At 46.4% G+C, this 27720-nt stretch overlaps 1 protein-coding gene and 1 long non-coding RNA gene across 2 annotated transcripts in view; one reads left to right on the top strand and one right to left on the bottom strand.

Annotated features, from left to right (window-relative positions):
* Window positions 1–27720, top strand: part of LOC139703090 (uncharacterized) — a 639290-nt gene that overhangs the window by 18993 nt on the left and 592577 nt on the right. The window lies entirely within an intron of this gene.
* On the bottom strand, window positions 21215–24843 carry LOC114079064 (uncharacterized protein CXorf49 homolog). The gene is made up of 3 exons (XM_027920177.2): window positions 23536–24843; window positions 22773–22926; window positions 21215–21255 (listed from the first exon to the last, which is right to left on the bottom strand). The coding sequence occupies exons 1-3, from the start codon at window positions 24841–24843 to the stop codon at window positions 21215–21217; spliced, it is 1503 nt and encodes a 500-aa protein (XP_027775978.2).

Consider the following 27720-nt stretch of genomic DNA (forward strand, 5'->3'; position numbering starts at 1 on the left):
TTTATGAACGTCGCAGCACCATTATTTGGTGCATTAATATTGATAATTGTTATGTCTTGTTGGTGAATGGTTCCTTTTAACAGTATAAAGTGTCCTTCCTTATCCCTTTTGATTAATTTAGTCTTGAAGTCAATTTTATTCGATATGAGGATGGCCACCCCTGCTTGCTTACGAGGACCGTGTGTGTGGTATATTTTTTCCCAACCTTTCACCTTCAGCCTGTGTATGTCTTTTCCAATCAGATGTGTCTCCTGGAGGCAGCATATTGTTGGATTCGTTTTTTTAATCCATGTTACCAGCCTATGTCGCTTTATTGGAGAGTTTAAGCCATTAACGTTTAGAGTTACTATTGATATATGGTTTGTACTTCCAGCCATGTTTGATTATTTATCTTCTTTTTTTTTTAATTTAGTTTGTTTCTCCATGGTTAGCTTTCCCCCCGCCCTCTGTCTTTATAGAGGCACTTCCCACTGATGGTTTTGGTTATTGTTTTTCATTTCTTCCTCGTGTAGTGTTTTGCTCAAGATGCTTTGCAATGCTGGTTTTCTGGCTGCAAATTCTTTTAGTTTTTGTTTATCATGAAAGATTTTTATTTCGTTGTCGTACCTGAAGCTTAATTTTGCTGGATACAGAATTCTTGGTTGTCATCCATTGTCTTTCAGTGTTTGAAATACGTTGTTCCAGGATCTTCTCGCTTTCAGCGTCTGTGATGAAAAATCCGTTGTTAACCTTATTGGTTTACCCCTGAATGTAATCTGCCTCCTTTCTCTTGTAGCTTTTAATATTTTCTCTTTGTTCTGTATATTGGATATCTTCATAACAATGTGTCTTGGCGTTGGTCTACTGTGATTTTGTGTGTTCGGTGTCCTGTATGCATCTACAATTTGTATATCCGTTTCCTTTTTTATTTCTGGAAAGTTTTCTGTAATTATTTCATTCAGCAGGCTACTCATTCCCTTGGTTTGAATCTCTGTACCTTCTTCTATCCCGATGACTCGTAGGTTTGGTTTTTTTATGTTATCCCATATCTCTTGGATGTTTTTCTCGTGGTTTTTAACCAGCCTTTCTGAGTTGGCTAGGCTCTTTTCAAGATCATATATTTTGTCTTCATTATCTGATGTTCTGGCTTCTACTTGCTCCACTCTGTTGGTGATACTCTCAATTGAGTTTTTAATTTGGTTTATCGTTTCCTTCATTTCTAGAATTATTGTTTGGTTTTTTTTTTTATAATCTCTATCTCCTGATAAAGATGCTTAACTTCTTCTTTTATCTGTTTATGTAATTCATTTTCAAAGTGTTCTTTCACTGTTTGGATTTGCTGTCTCGTATCTTCTTTAAGGTTCCATTCCATCTGTCTAAGGTATTCCTTGAGTTCTTTATATGACCATTTTTCTGCTGACTCTAGGTCCTCCTGAATATTTAGGCTGTCCTTCACTGTTTGTACTCCTTTTCTTCCTTGCTTTTTTATGCTGCTCATGTTACTTCTTGTTCTGTTTGACTGCTGAGTTTCTGTTTACTCTTATAGATTTATTTGATGCTTGGGAGGAAAGATATTAGAAGGGAAGGGAAGAAGTCACTAAAGAGAATGAGAGTAGGCAGGTAGAATTCAAGGAAGGGGGAATAAGAAAATTGAAAAGAAATGAAAAGACAAAAGAAACAAAAATAACAAAGATTAGATAATAAAAAAAGAAAGAAAAGACGAGAAAAAAATTTTTAACAAAAATAATAATGATAATAAAAAAAAGAAAATTAAAATTAAAAAAATAATAATAATAAAATAAAAAAATTAAAAAAAAAATTAGAAACATTAAAAAAAGTTAAAGAACAACAACAAATAAAAATTGAAAATGAAAGAAAAAGAAGAAAAAAAAAAGAAAAAGAAAAAAAAAATGATAATAATAATAATAATAATAAATGCAGTCCTAGAGTTCTATTAACTTCTCTTCCAGTAGGTGGAGCTGTGCCCACTGGGCCAAGCTTCTCCTCTCAATAGGTGGGAACCATTCACTGTGCAGCAGCTCTTTCTCCTAGACTGGGCGGGTCTCCAATCCTGAGTGTTTAGGGCCTTGTCTTTCGTTTCCTCAAGCCAGGCCATGCTCACCTGTGGCGCTCACCACAATACTGGCTACACGCCAGGTCTGCTGCTCCTGGGAGCCCTGTTTTCATGAACACCTGGGCTCACTCTCCCTGTTTGCCTCCCTCAGACCCTAAGTTTGTAGAGCTTGGGGCTGAGATCCCCCAGCGAATTTGCTTGCCCTCCTGTAGCCACGCCCCTGGTAGCTGGTGCAAGAGCCCTCAGTTGTCAGCACTGGTGGGAGCGGTAGCCGGGAGTTCCGCGCCGCGAGTCCCTCGCCACTCCTGATTCCCTCGGTCTGGTTATTGCGTTCACAGGAGAGCTGGGAGTGGCCCTTAAGGTTTCCCCGCTGTGTGGAGAGAGATGACTAGGGGATTACACACCTGTCACGCTGGTTTCAATGCAGTTATCTCCTCCGCCTGTGACGCCATTTCTCTGCCATGGTGGTTTCCCATGCAAATGGTGACCGTTCGTTCCCTTTGCTGGGTGACCAATGCAACGGGTGGGTCCTGACTGTCTCTCCCAATCCCCATTTCAGTCCTGTGGCCACTGCCTATGAAGGCTCGGTTGGCTTTTACCTCTGTAAGTTCCTAAGGGCCGACCAATTATTTCAGTGGGATCGTTAGTGCTGAGTCACACGAAGCAGGCGAACCGGAGCTTAATTGCCTCCGATTCGGGCTCTGTGTGTGTGTTCTGAGGGGCCCAGCCTGTACACCCCAGATCCACGTCAGCTCAGCATTGCCTAGTGATCCTGAGCAAACAGCATTTAGACAGTTTACGGCTCCCTATGCCCTCGCAGTTGAAGATGTCAGAGACTTGATCTCTCTGCGCCTGCCACCATGTTAGATCTCCTCAGTGATATTCATGTTGCCCTTACAGCTTCCTGGCATAAGCAAGTTCTTGGGGTTATACAAACTGCTGCTTCTGTTTCCAGTCCAGATTTCTAGAAATGAAACCCTGCCGCCGTCGCCTCCGTCTCTGAGCCGCGCTCACGGACGCTGGCTCGTCTGCGACCGTAGCAGAGCCGCCCTGGCCTCCGGAGCTCTTCAGCCCGGTGCCCGGCCCCTGGGGCCCAAGCGGCTGCAGCTGCGGCTCTCCGTCCCCCTCCTCCGGAGCACGGGTCCCCTGGCAGGGGGGTGCAGAACGACCCCAGAGCATGCTTTGCCCGAAGGTGCAGCAGCGAACAGGCAACCGAGGCGCTCGAGGCTGCAGTCCAGCCTTCGGAGGACAGGGCTCGGCACGCAGCCCAGCTCCAACCTCTAGGTGCGGCTGCCGGACAATGTATACAGAGCCATCAAGACAGCAAGCAGAAAGCAAATGGCGGCTCCCGCGGAGTGGATTTTCGGCACAGAAACCACAGCCCCGCCAACAATCCCAATCCACAAACTCTCCCTGTATAAAAAATATTCAAAAAAAAAAAGAAAAAAAGGCGGGGCGCACTGAGCTTTCTTTGCCTCGGGTACTTACAATCCACTGCTGATTACACACTCAGCTTCTCTGCCCGGAGCGAAGCGAAAGAGGAAGCAGATGGGAGCAAAGCGCTCGCGTCTCTGAGCAGCCAGGCGTCCGGGAGCCAAGCTTCTCTTTTTCGATCTCTTTGTTCTTCCTGCTGCTTGGCAAAGAGGTCCGCTACAGATTAACGGTGAAAGGAGCTCTAACAGACTGTGCGAAATCTCTATTAAAGCCGCTGTTCTGAGCACCACGCTCAGCACTTCAGCAACCCCCGTACGCAGCGGCCATCTTCCCTCCCATCAGTTTTCCATATGACTTCATTTTTCACCACATCCTCTCCAGCACTTTTATTCTTTTTGATAACAGTCATTCTTACTGGGTTGAGGTGGTATCTCACTGTAATTCTGATTTGCATTTCCCTGATGATTAGCAATGTGGAGCATTTTTCATATACCTGTTGGCCATTTATATAACTTTTTTCAAGAAATCTCTTTTTAGCCCTATTGCCCATTTTTTCGGTTTAGTTATTTTTGTTGTTGTTATTAATTTTTAAAAATTCCTTTTATATTCTGGTTATCAACCCTGAGATATCATCTTGACAGCTATAGTTTGACAATATTTTCTCCTATTCTGTGATTGTTTCTTCACTCTGGACTGTTTCTGTGCTGTGCAGAAGCATTTTAATTTGATGTTATTCCTTTTGTTTATTCTTTCTATAGTTTCTGGTGCTTCTGAGATCCTTTTAGGAAAATCATCTACTGTACCAATGTCTTAAAAGATTTCCCCCATGTTGTCTCCTAGAAGTTTCAGAGTCTCAGGTCTTATGTTTTTGTCTACTTTGGTTTCTTTCATCGGTGTTTTAATATTTTCATTTGCAAAGGTCATTTACTTTTTTGGCTAAATCTTTTCCTAGGCATTTTTGGTAAGCTATGGTGAATATATGGCCACCATGATTTCTTTCCGAGAAAGGTTGTAATTAGCATATAAAATGCTACGGAGGGGGCCTGGGTTGTGGCTTAGTGATAGAGCACTTGCCTTGCATGTGTGAGGCACTGGGATCAATTCTCAGCACCACATATAAATAAATAAATAAAATAAAGGTCCATCAACAACAAAGAATTTTTTTAAAAATGCCTGCCATTGAGGCAGGCAAGATGGCTGATAGAGGTAACCAGCACTCACCTGCTCCTCCACAAAGAACCAAAGCAACAGGTGAATAGGGGCATGTTGAGGTAAGTGACCACGGGAGGACACTGGAATTCAACAGTAGAGAAATCAAAACCTTGTAAAATGCAGAGACCTGGGACAGCAGTATAGCAAGAGAAATGAAACATCCCATCACCTGCCTGCTGGCTCCACAGCTGGGGGAGGGGGAGTGTCCCATGGCAGGGGTGAAGGTGAAAGAGGGAGACCCAGCAAACTCTGTCCTTACAAGTACTGACAGCCCTTGCTATTGGCAAGTTTCATGGCCCCCACCCTTGCAGGCTTGCAGCCTAAAGGGACAAGAGGCTTGAGGTCTACACAGTAGTCTGGCTTTGGAAAAAGGAATTCACATCTTCTCTCAGTGAACCCTCAGGATCCTGTCGCCAGGAGCCATGTTGAAAAGGGAACTATCGTCTGAATTTAGACTGCTTTTGGGGTCAGAATCCCATGCATATTCCCATCTCTGGAACTCCACAGATGTAGCAGTGCACTGGCTCACTGCCTCATGAACCAGACTTGGTTTGGAGGACTGGCTCTGACACGAACCAGCTGAGTGTGCTACATAGTGGGGAATGGGCATTGCAATGCAGAGAGGAGCAGAGGGTGCTGTCCACTAGAATCAGAGGATCAGGGAGCCTGCCCTCTCTGAGATTAGGAACGTGACCAGCCATGTGTGGTTTCACATGGGAGCCAGAACTAAGGACTGTCACCCGCAGGGTTCTCACTGCTTCTCCCCCAGCACCTCACAGGGGCAACTTTCATTAGCAGGGTAGAGAAGGAACTCTGAGTTTCCACTTCTCCCTCACCCACAGAGGTTGTTGGAGCAGATTCGAGCAATCAGCTGTGGCCCTGGCCACAGCCCCACCCCTGAGTTGCACAGCCTAAGAAATTCCACAGAGAAACTTTGCCAACTGACACCATCTGCATTCCAAACTCACTCTCCCTCCTGCAACCCTTGAGCAAAGAGGAATTTTACCCAGACCCAGCTGTAACCCACACCTTGGTGGGTGTTACAGATGGAAGAAAGGGAGGGGGAGAGAAAAGCCCCAAGTTGTCATTAGAGTGATCAACCCAAAGGAGTATGGTGGGAAACTGCCCAGCTGTGCCAGATGCATTCTGCTTTCCCCCTCTGATGCAAGCACCTCCGCTGACGGGAAATTTTCCCAGCTTCAGCTGTGTCCCACTCCAGTTCAATCCCTGAGGGGTGCTACTACAGAAAGATAAGGGACAGAAAAGCCCTTGGCCATCATTCCATAGCCAGATGTGCATATGTGATGTGGGGGTCGGAGTGAGGTCCTGTTCCTGGACAGGCACGCCCCCAGAAGCTGCAGAGAGGAAAAACACAACATTTTCTGCTTCCACATCTATGCAGGTCCCCTGTCTCATTCACCCCCTCACCTTATACACATTACTGAGAAGTCTTGGTGTGGAAGTCACAGAGGAGTAGCTGTGATTCCTGGTCCTCGCCTCATCCCATGAAGCACCTGGGCTGGCACCAGTGTATAATGAGAGGACTCCTCACCACAACTGGAACAGCCAGTGCCAGATCCCATTCCAGTAACAGAGCCATTATCAAGAGTGTCTGAGGAAACTCCCATCACCCAAAAGGAGCCACCACTCCTACTCTAGGAGTAACCACACAGGTGCACCCACTGCAAACTACACCATACCTCCCTACACTGACAGATTGTCCCCCCTCTTCCACAACCTGCAGCGACTGGTTTTCTCCAACTCCAATACAGAATGCACTGTGCCCAGACTCACTAATACTGCCAAAGAAGCGACAGGTGGATTATACTCCCTCATTCAGCTGGAAATAAACTCAGCATTGCAGAACAGACTGACACCCCAAACTACATCTTCATGAGAAAGCAGCTTATTTTGAAGGCCTTCCCATAATAGTAGTGGAGATATCCATTTCACCAGCTGTGTAAATCTCAACATAGGAACAGAAGAAATATGAGAAAAAATAAACATGGTAATATGATAACTGCTGAAGTTTACAACTCTCTAGCAAAAGAGTCCAAAGATATCAAAGTGTGTGAAATCCCAGATCAAGAGTTATAAAGAATGATCTTTCAAAAGAAAAACCAAGTTCACTGAGATTGAGAAAATCCAGGTAACTATTAAATGAAATCAGAGAGACAATCCAGGACATGAATGAAAATTTCAGCAAAGAAATGAAGAGATTTTGATTGAAAAATCAGGAATCTTGGAAACAAAGAGCTATATATGTGAGGTAAAGGGTTCAATTGAAAGACTCAAGATGGGTGCACCTACACATACTTGTAATTCCTGCTTTTTGGAAGGCGGAGGCAGGAGGATTACATGTTCAAAGCCTTGTGTTCAATTCCCAGTACTGTGAAAATAAAGAAAAAGAAAAAATAATTGAAAAAAGGAATAAAGCCTCAAAACCAAGCAGAAGAAAGCAAATCAGAGCTTGAAGACAGGTGTGAAATACCACCAACAGAATTTGAAAAAAAGAATAAAGAATTCAATTGCAAGCTTCAAGTTAGGTTTAGTGGCATATACCTGTAATTCCCAGATCCTTGGGGGGCTGAGGCAGAAGGACCAGAAGTTTTAAGCCCTGTTTTCAATCTCTAACACCATGAATAAAAAATAGTATATAGGCATCAAAATCAAGCAAAAGAAAGAATATCAGAGTTTGAAAAGACATCATTGGAATATCACAGTCAGATGACATTAAAAACTGTAACAAAGAATGAAGAGAACATGCAAAATCTGTTGGATACCACTTGAAAAACAAACTTTGCCTCATTGGCATACCTGAAAGAGAAGAAATAGAGGTCAGGGGCATACAAAACTTATTAACTCAATTACCGGAAACTTCCTTAATCTTGGGAAGGACATAAACATCTACATACAGGGTATCAAGCCCCAAATAGACATGACCAGAACAATTCTCACCACAACATATAATGGTCAAACTGTCCAAAGTACAAGACAAAGGAAACATTTCTAAATCTGCATGAGAAAAGCTCCAGGTCACCTTTGAGGGAAACCCCATTAGACTAAATGCTGATTTCTCAGCAGAAACCCTATAGATAAGGAAGTCATGGAATGATATATTTCAAGTCCTAAAAAAGAAATGACTGTCAACCAAAATTACTATACACAGCAAGACTATCCTTCAGAATCAAAAGACAAATAAAGACCTTCCAAGATAAGCAAAAGTAAAGGAATTCAGACTAGCAAATCAACCTTATCAAAGATGCTTAACGTAGTCCTATACCCAGAAGTGGAAGAATGATAACTACCATCATGATACCATGTAAAAATATAAATCTCACTAGAAGAGATACACAAATTGGAGGTAGAAAAGAATCAAAAATCATGAAAACAGTAAAACATCAAACCACAAAGATGAACTGTAAAGTAATAATTGACAAAAGTGGGAAGGAAGATGGTGGATTAGTGGAAGGTGGTGGATGGTGGAAGGGAATATTTTTCAGTTGCTTCACACCTGGAGATTCAAGCAGCAGAAGTATTGCTTCTCAGCAAGGTGGGTGATTGAGGTAATTCACTGACATTCAACACTGGAAACTAGAAGAAATCATGTAGAAACAGATTTAGAAACTTTGATTATAGAAAAAGAATGTTAGAGATGTGCCAACTTAGCATAGTGCCAGCACTACCAGTTAAATGCAGAGGGAAGAGGTAATAGGCAGAAAGAGAGAAAAGTGCAGTGAATAACTTCCCACTGGAAAACCTGTGGAACAGAGTGGGAGGCTGATCTTTACTGACCCAAAGACTAGGTAGGGCAAGCTGATGATTGACAAGTACTCAAAATCTCTCTGCTGACAAGTGGGAACAATTTATAAGTGGCTCCTTGGCATCTTTCAGTGATCAGAGTTCAAAGGTTCATAAAAAGCATTGCCAGCCTGTCCCAGCAAATACCTACCATAGGGTCCAGAGTGTGCCTGGCCCAGCATGACTGAAACAGGCACAGAGAGGATTTTGCCAAGTGGGATCCAAGCTGGTGATACTGAGGGGAGAATGGCTCGCATTCCCTTTGTTTCTGCCAGCTCAGAAACCAGCTGGGGAGAGGCTAGAGAATGTTCAGACAGGTGTGTCTGTATGTACTTCAGGTCTGATCCTGGGAAATCCACATCCAGAGGTTAAGATTTCCCCATTCTTTGAAATTTTGGGGAAGTCCCTGACACCTAGACACCCAGCAGAGATTGGCATCTGCACAGCAAGAGGGGCTGTGGATCTAATATCTTTGTAGTAAATACCTCCCGATAAAGTTCCAAAGGACGATCAAAACTAAACCCCAGCCAATGGAACTTCTCATTTAGAACACTTCAGCCCCACTCTGGGAGTTCATTGACCTAGCCTGTCCAGACAAATCTCCAATCATCAGTACTCCTCAATCTATCCTATCTTATGTATGAGATAGGAAGCTGAAAGCTACTACAGCCAGCTCCAGTTCCAGGCCACACCAGTTGGTAGTTTGGTGAGAAACACAAAAAGGTGCGATTTAACAGTCCCCAGCCCTTTATCCAAGTGGTACATAACCCAAAAGAAGTTGAAAAGAAGGGCACAATAGCATAGGCAGTAAACATGCATCTTTGTCAACTGTTTTGACCACCTCAATGGAGAGAAGCCCTTCATTTTTCATCAAGAAGTTTTTCCTATCCTCCTTCCTTTTTTTCTTTTTCTTTTTTGCATTCTCTTTATGTGTATGTGTTCTCACTGTGGTGACTGGTTTAAGAATATAAATATATAAACACATACATATAAGAATATATATTATGTAAATTTTCTTTCATTTTAATCATTTTTTATTCATGTGTTTATAGCCTTGTTTTGACTTTGGAGGGATAGAATTTTTCATGGGTTTCTTTTGGTTTGTTTTTTTATTTGTTTTTTTCTTAACTTTGTCTTTCTTCCACTTATTACTCCTTCTTCACTTTCTTCCCTAATAGCCACATTCTCTTGTTCCTTTTCCCTCTATTTTTTAACTTTTAGATATTTTTACTCCTCTTTCTTTATAGTCATCCCCTGCTACCTATCTCTTGCTTCCCCTCTGTTCACTTTTTAAATATTTAAAACTTTCTATTGCCTTCCTACCTCATTTTTTATTTACTATGGAACTGTACTTTTACTATCTGTTAAAACTATTTAGTTTATATAATTCCTGTCCCCACCATTCATATTGTTGCGGTTATTAATATCAGGGATCATATAGTTGACACCAGATGTTTAATGCTAAATCTAGTTTGTGCCTGTTTTTTTTTTTTTGTTGTTGTTGTTGTTGTTGTTGTTGCTGCTGCTGCAATCAAATGCTGATCCCACCATTTCTTTCCATGTGGCAATTAATGTTACAGATGTCAAAGTGGCACCATGAACTTATTTTAAGGTTGTATAATGGTTGCTTCCTTCCCCTTTATCTAAAAGGGGCTGGAAAGTGATTGGGACACTACAATTTTACAGAGTAGAGATCCTGCTGCTGGGCTACACTCAGCTCAGCCAAGTGACAGCAAACCTCACTCCATGCATTAATTATCCCTACTCAAGCTCCAACAATACTTCAACACATAGATTAGGGAGAGAAAACTCCCAAGTTAGCAACCAGTCCTCATATAGAAACAGTTAGAGGGGGATCTCAGATCCCATTCCTGAACATATATTTATACAGCAAAAACAGAAGTTCTAAGATGATAGCTCAGAAGAGCCCATAATATCACAGCAGCTCTCCAAGAGTAGAATAAATCAGCAGTTCTACAGCAGCAAACTGAGCAGAATTGGAGGTTGAAATTAATGCTTGCATTATGCTAAGCCTAGGAGATGAAACTAAAAGACACCAAAACCACAGGGCACACTCCAAAAAAAGATAATTATAACCAAAGACACACACATATAGAAAAAAGGAATACATCTCAATGGATAGGCAAGTCTAAAACCTAATAAAACATGAAGATATAGACAAATAAGTCTTAACCTTAAGTTTACAATTACCCAACAACACTACCCATAGATATGGAAATGGATGAAATTCCAGTAAATTCAAATACATTTTGTTGCTGAGAAGAGGAATCACAGAAATGTTAGAACATTTTAGCTTTTGTCAAAGACTCAGGATGCTGAGGCATGAGGATCATTTTTTAATGGCAAATTGTTTTAATTAAGAACTTAAAGCCAAATTTTAAAAAAAAACCTATGTAGGTAGCATTAATTTTAAATAATACTGGATTATCAACCAACTTTAGACTTCTAACCTAAAGACAGTTTTAAACTATCTCCCTGTCTTGTGATATGTCCCAAGAATTAGGAACATGATTACAACTACATCAGTTCCCAGTAATAAGAAGAAAGTAGGAACATCAAATTATCACAACTTGGGCTGGGGTTGTGGCTCAGTGGCAGAGCGCTTGCCTAGCATGTGTGAGGCACTGGGTTTGATTCTCAGCACCATGTATCCATAAATAAAAACTAAAGGTCCATTGACAATTTTAAAAATATTTTAAAAAATTATCACAACTCCTAAAAAATTCATAGGCTCACTAGGTATGATGGCGCACACCTGTAATCCCAGTGACTCTGGAGGCTGAGGCAGGAGGATTGAGAGTTCAAAACCAGCCTCAGCAACTTGGCGAGGCACTTAGCAACTCAATGAGACCCTGTCTCTAAATAAAATACAAAAAAAAAAAAAGGGCTGGAGGTGTGGCCAGTGGCTAAGCGCCCCTGGGTTCAATCCCTAGGTACCAAAAAAAAAAAAAAAAAAATTGTAGGCTTGAAAGGTAGCTGAGGAGGGACCATGGCTACCACACTCAGCTATTCGTTGTTCATGCACATCAAATATTCCTTAACAACCTTGTTAATTTGTCTTCTAACTAAAAAAAAAAAAGGTGGGAATTTGCCAATATGCCTTCCATAGTCACTTCTGCCTGGAATTCAGAGGTAAGTGCACAAGCTGAAGTGTATTTTCTAGGTGTCTGGTGAACCACAGGCTAGAGGAGTGGGGTGCCAGGCACTGTACCCCCATCATCTGAGATGATCAGATGCAACCTGATGCTCAGCCAGGTAGGTGAAACTGCCTGAGCCACACCACTGCCATGTCACAATCTTGTTGTCACAGCATTTGAAGACTTGTGATGGGTTAAAGCAAAGTTCACCAGAATTCCTAGCCAGTGTGTTTGACAACATGTAGACCTTCCTCTTGGAAATACAACCTCAATGACGAGGTGCATTCTCCATATGGAAAAATTCAACTCAAGACTACACAAACGTCCAGGATTTTCCAGTATGCATTTTCACTGCTTGACACAGTGACAAGATGACATTGTGACAACTTTATGTGGAGTGAAGCCAGATTGTGTGCTAAGAGCCACTGGACTTCAGACACTGAGTAAGAACCAAGGCAGGCCTAGCCTTGGGTCTGACACCAGCTTTCCACTCACACCTGAGGGTGCTAAGCTGGAGGCCAAGCACCTACTAGTCCCCCTGGAGCACCTGCCCTCATCCTTCAGGGACAGAACTCACCTCATGGAGAGGCCCACCACCTGGGAAATGAGTGTCTGTGAAGACTGTTTCCCATCATAAAGGCAAATGCACAAAAAGGACTCAGCACTGTTGAGACACAGCTGTGCCTGCTCACAGTGACCCCCAGGCTCACAGTAAGGTGCAGATAAGATGGGCTGGCCAGAAAACAAATACGGCCAGTTCAAGCTAAGCATGAATAGTATACTAAGTTCTGTGGAAGAAAGAGCAGAGAAGGCAAGGTAGGCAGGATCTCTAACGTCTTCCCTTGCCCTCTCCCCACAAGCCAATCTCAATTCATTACATGTGATTTCAGGTTATGAGTTCCACATGTTCTGCCAGCTATTGCAGAAGAATCTAGAGTCCACAACCTATAACTGGTGGCTGGCGGAACCTTACATGTTCTAAAGAGAAATTCTGTAATTAAAAAGAGTGGTGACATCAAATCAAAGAAACTTCATTACCACCTAAATACACAGTGATTGGCATCACATCTACTGGAATGTGTGTAACTATTAAACTACTGAGTGCCTCAAGTCCATTCAGAGAAGCAGGCCCTCACCAGCCCAATCCTTAAATAACACGACCCATGTGAAGGTGATGTAAGCTGAAGTACAAACACTTCTTTAGCTTTCAGTATCCAACACAGCCCTGCTTCACCACACATGGACTTGAGAGGTCATGGTGTGATATGAACTCAAGATCGTGGTGAGTACTGTTTGCTTGAGAATCTTTTACAAAAGAAACTACATGTGCTAGTAAATGCGAGTCTCAAGCAGGATGGGGACCTAACAAGTATGGAGTCGGAGGCCCCTAGGGTGGATGACATGTCCCACCTGCACCATCCAGAGGGGGACAGAAGCCTCATAGCCATTTAAAGGCATCTGATGTGAGCACCTCAAAGATGAGGTGCTCAGACACAACTCACAAGAATACCAGGGGTCTGGGGGCTCATCTTCACGAGTAACCAAGTGTCTTTAGCTTCAACATTCTTACCCACTGCTTAGGTAAGTGACAAGATTCACTGACACAACAGCCTTCTGGCCATTCTCTGAGAGGTCCTGCCCCATTCCGAGTTCAAGAACAGTCTGGCCCGTTGGTGAATTTTTCAGGACTGGCCCATATCTATACTCTTGTTGAGTTGTAGCACATATACTCCCATCACCCACGGGCTCTTTGCAGAGGGGCCTTCACCTTCCTGTTCTTCTCCACCTCTGAGGAGGGCAAATACCTCTGAGCAGCTAGCTTTCTGTTCTCTACCTGCCTCCTGTTCTTGGCTAGTAAAGCTGATTCTTGAATCTCATGCTCTGAGGCAGACACACAGAAGTTGTGAGTCTTATGGCTTCGGTGCCCATCTTTCTCTTCAGCCATGTAGAGAAATGGGTGCTTGTTTTATTTTACTAGATGATCTTTGGGAGCTTCTGACCACTTCTCTACTTCCTCTAGCAAATAAGGCACTTAGTTGCCATTGGGGTTCAATGCTGCTGGGTAACTTATCCAACTCTTTCACTCTGGTATGTTATTCTCATTACTCTTATTCATATTTCATTGGCAGTGATGGCTGCACACATGTCTTGCTTATCCTAGCCTCTGTGCCTTGCCCCCCTGCAGGTTGTTCTGGCTCCTCCCAGGCCAAGGTCTCTGTGGGCTACGAGGCCTCTGAGGCCTCCTCTGGGTATACAAGCAAGCACTGGGGCACAGGGTCCAAGACCACAAATGAGGCCAAGCCATCCGAGGCATAGTCCAGGGCCCAGGCATCCAAGAGCCAGAACACAGGCACCTGCTGCAGCAACCAGTGGCCCAGGCAGTAGCTCAGCAGGTCATGGTAGCATGGGGCTTATTGTCTTAGAACGGCTCGGGATAGCATTTCACATATGTGCTTTTCATACAGCTGCCCAGTGACAAAAAGCTGCAGCCGCACCTCTGACTGAGGGTTTCAAATGACACAGAGGCCACACCAGTCGAGCCCTGAGGATATTAATTAGAGGTCAGACTGGGCAACTTAGTGAGACCAAGTCTGAAATTTTTTGAAAAATATATATGTTAATAAAGGCCTAGGGATGCAGCTCAGTGGTAGAATACCTGAGTTCAATCCCCAGTACCAGGAAAAAAAATGTCTGTCGCCTGTGACCAGTCACTGCAATCAAAAATCTGTCATTGTTGAGTGTCAAATTTTCATCACCCATTCCTTAAAGTTATCATACTGAATTATCAATCCACATGGCTTTCTGGAGAATTCAGGAGAATCATTTAACAAAAAATGGAGCCAAATTCATTTATTTGATTGAGTGTTGTGTGTGCTTTATGTCATCTTACCCTGGTTCAAAGAATCTGTCAAAAATTAGAAATAACTGAAATTTGGACTCTTGCAATGTAGTTCTGAAATTAATTCTGGTTTTTCATTTATCTTTAAACAGGGAAAGGAATTGTAGCCAGATTATTGCATTCAAAGATAAAAATTTGAGGTGTTAGGTCACAAAATATTCTGGATTATGTAAAATAAGAAGAAAAAGTACAGTGAGGGTATAAACAATCATTTACATGTTAAGATTTGAGGTAACAATAAAAAAAAATTCTACAACCATGGATGCAAAATTGTATTCTTTTATGGTCAGAATCCTCAAACAATGACGTTCTTATAGCTGGCAATACCAAAGTCATATCAATATCATTAATAACACAATGCTTTTTTAAATGATTATGTATTTTCTATATTTTATAGCAATACTGAGTTAACAAAAAATAAAATACAATAAAACGATCCAGCTATCCCACACCTGCTTATTACTAAAAAGAAATGAAGTCAGCATACAAAAGAGATGTCTGCATATGCATGATCATGACAGTGCTAAATTCACAATGGCTAAGATATCAGCCCAGGCGCCTGTCATCAGATGAATGGATAAGAAAAATGTGGTATTTGTACACAACAGAGTTTTTTTCAGCCACAAAGAATGAAAGATTGGCACTGGAGGTCATCCTGCAAAGTGAAGTAAGTCAGGCACAAGGAGCCAAGTATCAAAGTTTTTCTGGGTTACCTAGAAAAAAAAGAAAAGAAACATGAAACTAGAAGGGCTATTGGGATTTATTACTAGGGACTGGCTTGGCTATGAGGGGATGGAGGGAAGGGCAACAGGGGTGGGAGAAGGATGGATGGACATGATCCATGCACAACATATGTTCACATGAAAATAGAGTGAATCCAATTAATCTGTAAATTAATTAGTGTTAATAATTATAAAAAAGAAGCAATCCACACCATTTTCCCAATTGTTTTCCTGCATAAATCACCAAACTCATGTACACCAGATAGGCATTTTCTCTTGCATTTTGAATGTTGGTCATTCCATGAGCACATCACCATGAGGAAAATATTTTTAAACTGTGATCGATCCATGGCCTAAATTTTAGAGGAACTGTTGGAGCAGGCCACAAACAGCTACAGATAGGCTCCCTTGCTGAGGCAGACTATGCTGTTTTATGTTTTTAGTTTGTAGCCAAGGCCGTGAATAGCCTGTGTTGTGGTTAGTGTGTAGTCAAGGTCAGAGTCATTCTGATCCAGCACATGTCCTTGAGGATGTAAACATTTGCTTGTGAGCATGTGTCCACTGATGTATCATTTATCTTTAAACACTGTCGGCAGTGTGCCTTCTTTGCTTGGAGTGTCTATAAAATGAGGGCAAAATGGAACTGGGCAGGGCTAAAGTTGAAGCTGGAGGACAGAGGTTGTCTCCACCTCTGAATAAAACATGTCTACTATCCTGTATCTTGCATCTCCTTCCACCTGCTGGGACGCCAGATCTGTTTCCTGGATAGGAGTCCCTATATGACAGGAACTCTTTATATAAATACTCTGATATGAAATGCAACTGCTTATATGTGTGCATTGTTCATTCCTTTACTTACTTATTGCTGTACTGGGGATTGAACCCAGGGACACTCTACCACTGAGCTGGATCCCCAGATTGTTTTAGTTTTTACTTTGAGGCAGGGTCTCACCATGATGTCCAAGCAATCCTCCCGCTTCAGCCTGCTGATTCCCTGGGATTGCAGGTGTGTACCACTGCACCCAGCATATTTCTATGTATGTTTCACTGACAAACATTGTATATAATTATGGTGTGTGGCATAATGTGTTGAAATACGTGCACATTGTAGCATGGCTAAACTGAGCTAAGTAACATGTATTATTTCACATACTTACCTTGTTTTTGGATGACCATGATACTGAAAACCTCTCATAGCAATTTTATTGTCTATGAAGATTTTAGACCGATACATCAAAAACATGAAAGCTCAACAAGCGACTGGAGTACCATGTGGCGTTTCAATATGCATACATTGTGTAATGTGTAAATTAGGTTAAAAACATCTATCTTCTCATTTATCATTTCCATATAGAGAAAATATACAAAATATTTTCTTCCAGATTTTTCTTTTCACCAGACAACAAAGTTTGTATTATGAGTATTGTTGAGAAATCATTTTCTCCATTTATCGCTACACGGGCAAAAGTGAGTGTAGTGCTCCACATGGTGGATCTTACAAACTTGATGCAAACACTGCCTAGAGAAGGGAAAATGGTCCCCAAATCATGCATAGCCAGGAAGCCAATATACTGTCAACCTCCAAGGACACGCAAATGAACACGGTGGATACCCACACCCTGAAACTTCATTCACCAACGTGAAATAAGCCTTCTTTGGGCCCAGATCAAAAGCACATTTCCTGCCAACAATCTGCAAATGTCCAAGGATACTTTTTTTTTTATTAGTTGCTCAAAACATTACAATGATCTTGATATATCGTGTATCATACATTTGATTCAAATGCGGTATGAATTCTTATTTTTCCCATGTGTACAAATTGCAGGATCATATTGGTTATACAGCCACATTTATACATCCTGCCATACTAGTGTCTGTTGTATTCTGTTGTCCTTCCTATCCCCCTCCTATCCCCCCCTCCCCTCCCCTCCCCTCCATCACCTCTCTCTACCCCATCTACTGTAACTCATTTCTCTCTTTTTTCCCCTTCCCCCTCACATCCTCTTATATATAATTTTGTATAACAATGAGGGTCTCCTTCCGTCTTCCGTGCAATTCTCCTTCTCTCTCCCATTCCCTCCCACCTCTCGTCCCTGTTTAATGGTAATCTTCTTCTCATGCTCTTCTTCCCTGCTCTGTTTTGAGTCGCGCCCCCCCCTCCCCCCCGCCTTATATCAAAGAAGACATTCGGCATTTGTTTTTTAGGGATTGGCTCCAAGGATACTTTTGTAAGATTTTTATAAGATTTCTGCTGCTCCAGAAATCTGAAATACCCTTTCTGGGGTACCTCCAGAAAACAAGTTAATGCTTCAGGGAAAGGAAGCAAGACCCTGCTCATCCTCAAAAATGAGTTTGACTGGGATTCACTTTGCAGGTGATCTTCCCAAACATTGTGCTGCCACCAGTCCACGTTGCCTGAGACTTAGTGATGTCACCTGCCATCTCACCTCTCCTCCCGTGGGTGGCCATGGGTGAAGTCCACTTCTGGCTCTTTGAAATGTGCAGTAGATAATCGTTGTGTATATTCAACAATTGCACACCGGGACTCCTTACCCCTACCTAACTGTAACTGAGTACCCATTGATCAACCTTCCCCCCACCCCTCCCTCTACTCTCCTGGGCCTCTGGTAGCCACCATTGGTTTTTGTATTTTAGTGAGGGATCTTCTTTGAGAGCGATCGTTCATCCTTTCAGCAGAAGTAAATGATGCATGGGGAAGTTGTTGGAGGAGGAGGGTCCCGGTGCTGGCAATGCTGTGATTCTCACTCTGAGTGGTGGTTACCTGGGATTTCTTTCCTGCCAAACTGCCAGATCCCAGCTCAGGTCGTCATCATGCGAACACTGCAGCATGGCTTCACATGGGTATGGCTCACATGTCCATCCTGGCGGCCACAGTGTACACAGCTGAACCCGGCAGACACCTGAGCTGACTTCACCAAAAAGGAGATGGATCACAAGGAATTGTGGACGAGGAAAGGAGTTCTTGGAGACAGGTGGGCACAAAGTTGCCCAAGTTCACCTGGAAGTTTGTGAAGCAAGGACTAGAATCCATGCTTGTGACCTACCACCATGATGTCACCTGATATTCCAGAATGCACTCTTTCGGGCCTACTCACAGCTGGGGATGGTTGCACTGGATGCCTCTTGCCAGCTGACTGTCTGGTACCCCTTTTGCCCTAGCTGGAGCCTGGTGGGGATTCCATCTTTACTGCCCCCAGGGTGAAAGCTCATGTTTGGAAATAAACAGGTGGGAGATCGGATACCTGGTCCAAGTGGAATATCACTCATGTCTCCAAGGTGCAGCTGCATCAAGCACAGGCATATGGTCCAGCCAGCCTCCAGAGCTCACTCTGAGAAGAGTAGCACCAAGAGGCAAGACCCCACCTGAAGCTCTCCAGGCCAACACTAAGTTCCCCTGCATGGCAGAGGTGGCTTGGGGGAAAAGCGGATGTGGAGGGGTGTGAAGTTGGTTCCATCTGAACCTGATAGAACCTCAGAATCTGTCCCTAATTCTGGTCATTTGGCACCAACAATGGCTAGTGGCATGGTGTACTTGTAACAGCAACACTATTGTGCTGTGTCTGGTATGAGCAGGGGGCAGACAGAACCTGTGCTCCGAAGGAAGAAGCAGGGCTGGTGGAAGCTGGTCACCAAGAGTCGAGTTTGTGCCTAGGCAAGGCTCGGTCAATAGGCTGCTCTGGGTCAATAGGCTGACCTGGGAGGATGGCCCCTTGCCTCCCAGGACAGAGCATGGTGCCAGAATTCACCCCAGTTGGAACTGACCTGAATGTCTTCAGTGGCAGGAACCCCAGCCACAGAGTCTCCGGCCAGCTTCCTCAAGCAGATGTCAATCTTGCTGTGTTTTACCCCTCCAAGGAACAGCTACTTGTGTCAGGGTCTCAGCCACAGCCTAAGGAACCCAGGCCCCTGTTTAGGGGGAGGTTTGAAGTGGATGGTGTTAAGTCCCTCTGCTGCTGATCCTTTCTGGCTCTGAGGTCTACCGTGTGTGTGAAGGTCTGTCTCCCTAAGCCTATCCCATGGGACTCGGAGGAGACACAGAGTGGAAGTCTAGGGAAAGGTGTTCCCAAGCCTGATCCAGTCCGCAGCAGGCAGTCCCACTCTCCATCCTCCACAGGAACATCCCACTTGGGTTCAGCTCAGGGCACGGCCATCGCCCACAGGTGCTCGCTGCTTTAAAGGCAAGGGGAGAACCAGATATTCTGAGGTAGCCTTGTGCATTTGATCCCTCTGCTTTCTGCGCCCTGCCGCCACAGCCTCCATTCCCAAAGTCATATCGGTTTTCCTCAAGGGCCACCATCTCCAATTCATTGGATGCAAATAGCACACGTGGACACCCAGACACCCAGACACACACACACACACACACCTACATCTTAAAAGCAACATCTTCATTAGTTGGACTTGCTTATTATGCATCCAGCGTGTTTGGGATGGGAGCTGGAGAACCCACACTTGTCTCTCCTCACTTAAAAATGAATGAATCTATCACTGAGTCTTAGGCACAGCTGAACCAACTATCCATCAGGGACAGTGACATCAGAATATGGAGCTCAGACAGAATCTCATGTGTCCTCAGGAGGCAGTCTGTGAGATTGTGCTTTTCACAATATCATCATGTCCAGGAGGATCAGTGCCATGGGGGTGCTCAGAAGGTTTCTGGATGGGGACCGTTCATGCACACGCAGATCTCTCATCCACATTTGCCCTAGACATAAACTGGACCTTTTCAAACGAGAGCTATGGAGCTGACCGGATCGGAAGGGCTGGTCGACCGACTAGGATATGGGAGGATGTGGACACTCTCGTGCCTGACCGTTCATTCCAGGTGCCCGTGGGCAGTTTCCTCCAGGTTGGCCCACAGACCCACAGCCCCCTCCTATAACCAGAGACAAACCACTTTTCTCCAAGTTACCTGTACCCTTGCATTGTTCTGCCACCCACTGGGCTGTGACCTCTGCCCCTACCCCTCTACTGAAAGAAGAAGGGAAACGTGGCAGAATTTGCCCACTGGGCTTCAGAGGTGAGGGGTAAGAGGGAACTAAGGATGATGGGCGATTTCTAGCTGAGCTGTCCCTCTGTGTGGTGACACCTGAGGAAGACAATGATACCAGAAATAAGACTAGGCCTGGGAGGGGGAAGGTGAGCTCAACTGTGCCCTCCAAAGCCTGTTGAAATCATTCACTCAGGACAGGCCACCAGGGGAAGCCATGGGAGAGATCAAGGATGCTCAGGATGGAAAAGAAGGGTGAGAGGGGAGAAGCAGGGCAATGAAAAAAAAAAAAAAAGCTGGGAAGGCAGGGGAACTGGGCTCTGGATGGGCCTTAATAATTCCTGCTGAAAGTGGCGGGGTGAGAAGGCTAGAATGGGTCCTGCATGACCCTTCCCTCCAGAGGGAAGGACATTAGGAGAGAGCACCAAGAGAGCTGGTGGGCAAAGGGAGGACATGCTAGCAGGACTGGACCCAGGCCACACGGAAACCAAACCCAGGGCACCATGGAGCCTGAACACAGGGCTCCTGCTCAGAGGCCACCCAAGAACACCCGCCTCAGGGACAGGCCCACCACGAAATGCCGTGGGTACTGTTCCTAACCTGCTCTGAGATGGGGCAGCTCCCACCCATCTCCTGTCCCCTACAGGCCCCCACTACTCAGAGAGAGGGCGGAACACAGGACATGAGGAGAACTTAATTGTGAACTGCAGGGGGCCCTGGCTGAAGAGCCAGAGGGAATGAGCTTGGCCGCTGCTCCTGGGCTTCACAGGTACCAGCAGCTCACCTCACTGGAAGATGCTTTGTTCGGCCTGACAAGCAGAGCAGAGTCAGGGCCAACCCAGGACCAGTGCAGGCTCACAGCCACCCCCAATCCCCAGATAGCCAGGTTTGTGGGAAAGAGGGATGATAAGCTTGACACTCACTTCAGAAGACCTGGAACTTGTCATCCAGGGACTGCATGACCGCTGAAAGAGAGAGGCATGACCGAGCACTCCAGACACAGGAGTGCAAGAGACTGTCCCCCTGCCTCCCCTTCCCAGTTGCCCCTGGAATCTGAGTCCCCTCCAGCCCCTGTCCGATCAGCCCTGGGAATGACTCCCCCACCTGCCACTGGAACTCAATGTGGAAATGTCTTCTATGACAGAACACGCACCGGCAGTGCTCAAACACTGGGGTGTGGCAGAAGCATCCAAAAATGTGTTAAACGCAAACAAGCAAGCAAGCATACAAACACCGGACAACAACCACCAAGCAAACCACACCAACCAGCACTTAAAGGGAAAATAAAGGAGGCGTCTCAAAAGGTCCTCAGAGAAGGAGACCTGTGGGACTCAAAGGCAGAGTACATGGAGTTCACATGATTCACTGCTCTTTGTGCACGGCCCTGGCAGTCAAGAAGGCACAGAAGGCTCCCGGGCCAGGCACAGCAACGTCCAGCCCTGTGATGCTGCCTGTCCCTGCAGCCCCACCCCGCCCCAGACACCTGCACCAGGAGACACTGAGGTCTGCCTCTGCCCCGCCCCTGCCACAGCCCCCCCCCCCCGCCCACTCCAACTCCTCATACCTAGTTGTTCTTTGAGGTCCTCTATTTCTTTCTGTAGAGCCACACACTAGTTACATAGACATCGGAGAAAGAGAAAAGAGAATGATATTCTGCTCTCCACTCTCCGCCTCCTTCCACTGGCTCCCACTCCTCAGGTCCCCCATATGCCAGAACCAGGTGACAACACAGGCAGAGGGAAACCTCAGGGGAAAGGTGGAGCCCGACGTCCCTGTGGTGCAGGATGCATGGGAGCACCAAAGTCAGCTTAACCTGCACACGCAGCCCACCATCTCAGCGGGGGCCAGCACTCCTAGAAGCCACAGAAAGTGGTACCTGGAGACAGCCCTGTGTTCCGGGTGGCTGCTGCTGCTGCCTTTCTAGAACTGGGTGATGCACAGCTGACTCCTGATCACCTGAAAGAGAACACAAGATCCAGCTCTCCAGCCTGCTTGGGAAATGGAGAGGACCTGGCTGGGTCTAAAGGGAGGCAGCATCCCCCTCTGCAGGCAGCAAGTTGCACCTGCTCTGCCCCACAGCTCCACCCCTCTCTCTTGGCCCACCTTCTCTGCTACCCAGTGTCAGCCCCAGCTGCCACTGTGGACCCCCCTGTGGCTCAGGGTTGGACACTAACAGAAGTGCAGACACAGCCAGCCCCTGAGAGGAGCCATGTGACTGAACAGGCCCCAATTCAAAAGGCCACGTTCTGCTGCAAGTCTACTTCTGCAGATGGCGTCTGGGGCACTGCTACAAAAGCATCCCTTCACGTAAACCCCGCACAGGGAATCAAGTGGCCCGAAGCCAGACTTGCTCACACCTAGTTTCCTGTGGGAACACTTCCTGCGTAGGCACAAAGGCCTGGGATCAAGGCCAGGGTCCCCAGAAGTGATAGAGTAAGAGGGTCCCACCCTTCTCCCCTCCCGTCCAACCCACAACACTCACCAGAGGCAGGGCCTCTGGGGGTGAGGCCTCCCTGACTCAGGTCCAAGGGCTGGGAGCTTGCCGGAGGCTGGGGGGCTCTGGTGTTGGGGTCACCACTGTTGAAGTCTCCACGATGCATGCACAGGCAAGGTGTCCCCGGCCGGTGTGCTGGACACTAACACAGATTTCTCAGTGATTCAGGTTAGGGGGTGTGCCTGTTGCGTATGATTAGGTGCGTACGGGGGCTGGGTTAGGTGGGGAATGAAGGGGGAACTCCAAGGCTCATCTTGCCAGCACTGTCTCCCTCTCTCAGCCCCAGGCCAGGAGGTGGACCCGGGCCAGGGAGAAGCATGAGGGTCATGGAGAAAGCTCAGGCCTCCTGGGAGAAGTGCTGGGAGGAATGAATCTGGAGGCAGATGGGACTAAACACTCTGCTGTGTGGCCCAAAGTGTAAGGGGACTCCTGTTCATGTTAGCAGCCAGACCTGCTTCCCACCCCAGCCCGTCTGGGGAGGAGGCAGGAAATGCACAAAGTGTGGCCAACAGGCACCAGCACCTACTAGGTTCTTTGTTGATGTCCGCCCCGACCACAGAGACCCCCAGACAGTGGGCACCCAACGACAACCCCTGAACAAGAGGCAGAGAGAGTAAGGGCAAAGAAGTGTGGGCTGGGTGAGGAGAAAGGCAGAGTGAGTGGAGGAGGAAGAGGAGGAGGAGGAGGAGGAGGAGGAGGAGGAGGAGGAGGAGGAGGAGGAGGAGGAGGGGGACTGCAAAAGCCTACTCACTTGGGCTGTTGGAACTGTAGCTCTATTTGGGTCATTATCATCACCAGTCACAGGATGGGATTCCTGTGTCTTCTTCGCCATAGATCTCTTTGCAGTGCCACTGTGCTTGGGCTGCTTGGGTTCCAAGGGCACCAAGGAATACCTCTTGGACCTCCCAAACAGGGGAACACCCGGGATTGGGGGAAGGGTGGCCGTTTCCAGAGGAGCGGCTTTGAGTCTCTGCCCCCATATAGGGAAGACCCTGCCCAGGCTAAATTTTGAGCCACTCCCCAGGGATTTCTTCTCCTGGATGGCCTTCTTCCTAGGAGTGGCCCTGGGCAGGCCTCCTGAAGCAAAAGTAGCAGGAGGAGGAGGAGGAGGAGGAGGAAGAGGAGCAGCAGCAGCAGCAGCAACAGCAGCAGCTGCTGCTCCAGGGTAGCTGGGCCTGCTCCCTCCCTTGCCCCAGATCACGCTTTGCCTTTTCTTGGAGGAACAGGATGCCAGCTCTCCCAAGGCCTGCCTTTCCATGGCAGAGGTGAGTCGGCTGGGAGCAGAGGTCGGCAGAGAGGTAGGTATTTGAAGGAAATTCCCTCTGGTCCCTACACAGGCGCAGTTGGCTGTGTCTCCCGGTTCCCTGGGGCTGCTGGAACTGGTCTGGCCTCCTTCTTTCGGGCAAAGGCTCACCCTCACCAGCTGTATCTCAGTGAATTCATCTGAAGACTCAGGATCAGAAGGGGGCAACTGGGCTTCCCCACTGCCCATCATCCTAGTTTTGGTGCCTCTCCCGGGGTTCCCCCAGGCCTGTCCCACCTGAGGCCCACTGGGGTGACGCAGAGGGGCAGCAGATGGGGCCTGCAGTGTTTCCAAGGAACCTGGGGCCAGCGCCCATCTCCGGCTGGGGCCTGCCTCTGCGTTAGCCCAAATGGCGGACAGTTCAGCCACCCAGCTCTCCGGGGACAGGTATCTGTGGGCGCCCGGGGTCTCCTGGCCTGTCAGCTGCTGCACGCTGGCCACAGACTCCACAGCGAGGTGGGGCACGAAGTCCAGGGCATCCCCCTTCTTATCAGCCATGGAGCCAGGCCTGCCTTCGCCAACCCGCAGCACCGCCCCTCCTGCCTCTAGCTGTTCCCCCTGGGCCTCCAACTCGAACTCATAGCCCTCAGGGTCTGGGAGGCCGCCCTCGCCCTCCCCACTCCGCGGGGGCCCCAGCTCAAGGCCCAGGCCCGGTACCCGTGTGGCTCTGGGGCCTGCACTGGTGACGATGGTGCGCTTCACACCGTCCAGGCCAAAACCATCTTCCTGAACCGAAGCCTCGTCGGTTGAGCTCATGTCGGGCAGGCCTGGCAGCCAGGGTCGAAGACAGAGGATCGCCCCGCGTCCGAGCGAGAACAGTTAGGCCTTCGCGAACGCGGTCACCACAGAAGACACACGAGATACCACAAACATTGCGTGGTTTCACGCCTCTTCGATACCGGCATCTGCTGCCCCTCTGCGTCACCCCAGTGGGCCTCATTGGCCCGGCCCCTCCCCCCTGCCAACCACCACGCCCCTTATTGGGTCATCAACAGTAGGGACCTGGGTGCTTGGACTGCTGGGAAGTTTCTGGTTCTACTGGCCGTTTCCAAGCCAGTCCCAGCAGCGGAGTTCGCTTGTGGGTGCGCTCTTGCCCACGTTCCTGACCCACGCACTCTGGCTGGCAGCCTCCTTTCCGATGAGGGCCTCATCTCGGAGCCCCAGTTTCCCATCTGTACAGTGGGGGAAATAATATTGCCTGGATCAGGGTTCAATATAAAGACGGGTATGGAGGACTCAGCACAGGAAGAATTTGCAAGTCCCTGTTCCCCAGCAATACCTCCAGACCGAAAGGAAAGTGGGTGAGGAGATCCATAGTCAATCGTCAGTGCTCCTTGTACTACCTTTTTTTTTTTTTAATGAAGGTCATAGAGCAGGTGTTTTGTGACTTGCAATGTGTGGGATCTCCCACTATGGCTGGATTTCCATAGGCAATCAAATTAGCACATGGATGCATGCCCAGGGTACTTTAGTAGCAGTATGTTGTTTGCCCACTCTATCAGAACCTATCCTACTCCCCACAGTAGTTAATGTGAAGTAACGGGGATCCCTGTGTCAAAGATGCCCCAAGAGATGTTCACCATCACTGATCCTAAAGATACAAACTAAAATCATGAATCCGTTTTCGTAGACCACGTTTACAACAGTGAAAGAACATGCAAACCATGGGTGGAAGAGGTTGTGAACAAACTGGTGTTTTTGACATCCACTGGGGGTGTAGGTTGTGTGAGGGGGTGGGGAGGGGCCAGCCAATAGGGAAGCTAATTGAGCAGAATGAGCAGGGTGAAAATTCTGGAACTTTCACTCTGTGCCAGCCCTCTCCTTAGCACTGTAGATAAATATTAACTCATCCTCACAGGACAGTCCCAGGTTTAGGAGACCACAGTTGCCACCTTACTAAGGAAAGGAAACAGACTCAGAGCTAAGTTCAGCAAGGGCTGGGCACATCGTCTGGAGAAAAGCTGGTTATGTGTGGTGCACAAAGACACATGCACAAGAAAGTTGGTGAAGGGAATAATCTGGGAATACTCTGAATTCCCGTTGGTCAGGGGATGCAGGAATGCAGTGTGAACTGTGTATCCAGTACATGAAAGTGAGGAAGTATCACTATAGTAGGCAGATTTTTGTTCTTTGGGAGACATACCCATGGGTGGGATAGCTGGGTCATATGGGGGCTCCATTTCTAGTCTTTTGAGGGAATCCATGTTTCTTTCCCAAGTGGTCATACTCATTTGAATCCCACCAACAACGGACAAACATGCCATTTCCTCTACATCTTCACCAGCAATTATCATTATTCGTATTCTTGATGATTGCCATTCTAATTGGGGGAAGATGAAATCTCAGGGCCACCCTGATTCCCATCTCCCAGATTGTTAAGGATGTTGAGCATTGTTTCGTATACTGATCGGCCGTTTGTATTTCTTCTTTTGAGAAATGTCTATTTAGATGTTTTGCCCATTTTATTGAGAGGGTTATTAGCTGTTTTGCTGTAAAGTTTTTTCGATTGTTTGTTTTCTTCATATATTGTTTTTAATCAACTGCCTGTCAGAAGAGTAGTGGGCAAAGACTTTCTCCCAATCTCCAGGCTCTCTCTTTGGGTTCTTCTTTCCTTTGCTGTGCAGAAGCGCCTTAATTTTATGCCATCCCACTTACTGATTCTTGGTTTTATTTCTTGAGTTTTAGGAGCCTTACTAAGGAAGTTGGTGCCTTCACCAATATGTCGGAGAGTTGCCCCTACGTTTTCGCCAGCAGGTTCACTGTTTCTAGTCTAACTCGTAGGACTTTGATCCACCTTGAGTTGATTTTTGTGGAGGCTGGTAGCTAGGGATCTAGGATCCATTCTTCTACCCGTGCTGTTACGGTTTACATATAAGGTGACCCCCAAAAGCTCATGTGTGAAACAATGCAAGGAGTAGGGGTGAAATGTTTGGGTGATGAGAGCCATAACCCAATCAGTGTGTTAATACCCTGATAGGGATTAACTGAGTGGTCACTAGGCAGGTAGGGTGTGGCTGGAGGAGATGGGTCGCTGGGGGGTGATGTACCTTTGGTGTATATTTCTTGGGCTGAGCTTAGCCTCTCTCTGCTTGCTGATCATGCCCCGAGCTGCTTTTCTCCACTACACACTTCTGCCATGATGTTCTGCTTCACCTTGAGCCCTGAGGAATGGAGCCGGCTGTCATTGGACTGAGACCTCTGAAACTGTGAGCCCGAAAATAAAGTTTTCCTCCTTAAAATTGTTCCTGTCAGGCCTGTTGCTCACAGCAGTAAAGAAAACCTGAGTAAAACATATGGATATGCAGTGTTCCCAGCACCGTTTGTTCAAAAGTCTATCTATTCCTCCAGGTGTGCTTTCCGCACCTTTGTCAAGGATCAGATGGCTGTGTTCATGTGGCTTTGTCTCTGTCTTTTCTACTCTGTTCCACTGGTCTTCCTTTCTGGTTTTATGCCAGTACCATGCTGTTTTTTGCTCCTATATCTGTAGAGTGTAATTTAAGATCAGGTATTGCTACGGCCCGAGGCTCATCCTTGCTGCTCAGGATTGCTTTGGTATTCTGGGTCTTTAACTCCTCCATCTACATTTCTGGGCTGTTTTTCCTAGTCCTGTGAAGAATGTCATTGGTATATTGA

Source organism: Marmota flaviventris, chromosome X (assembly GCF_047511675.1).
Source record: "Marmota flaviventris isolate mMarFla1 chromosome X, mMarFla1.hap1, whole genome shotgun sequence".
Lineage (NCBI taxonomy): Eukaryota > Metazoa > Chordata > Mammalia > Rodentia > Sciuridae > Marmota > Marmota flaviventris.

Excerpts from the sequence above, each read along its gene's own strand:
- LOC114079064 (XM_027920177.2), bottom strand. The coding sequence starts at position 24,843 with ATGAGCTCAACCGACGAGGCTTCGGTTCAGGAAGATGGTTTTGGCCTG. Across the intron at positions 22,927-23,535 it reads CTACAGTTCCAACAGCCCAA|TGTCCAGCACACCGGCCGGG; the intron begins GTGAGTAGGCTT and ends AATCTGTGTTAG. Across the intron at positions 21,256-22,772 it reads CCCCAGAGGCCCTGCCTCTG|CGGTCATGCAGTCCCTGGAT; the intron begins GTGAGTGTTGTG and ends TCTCTCTTTCAG.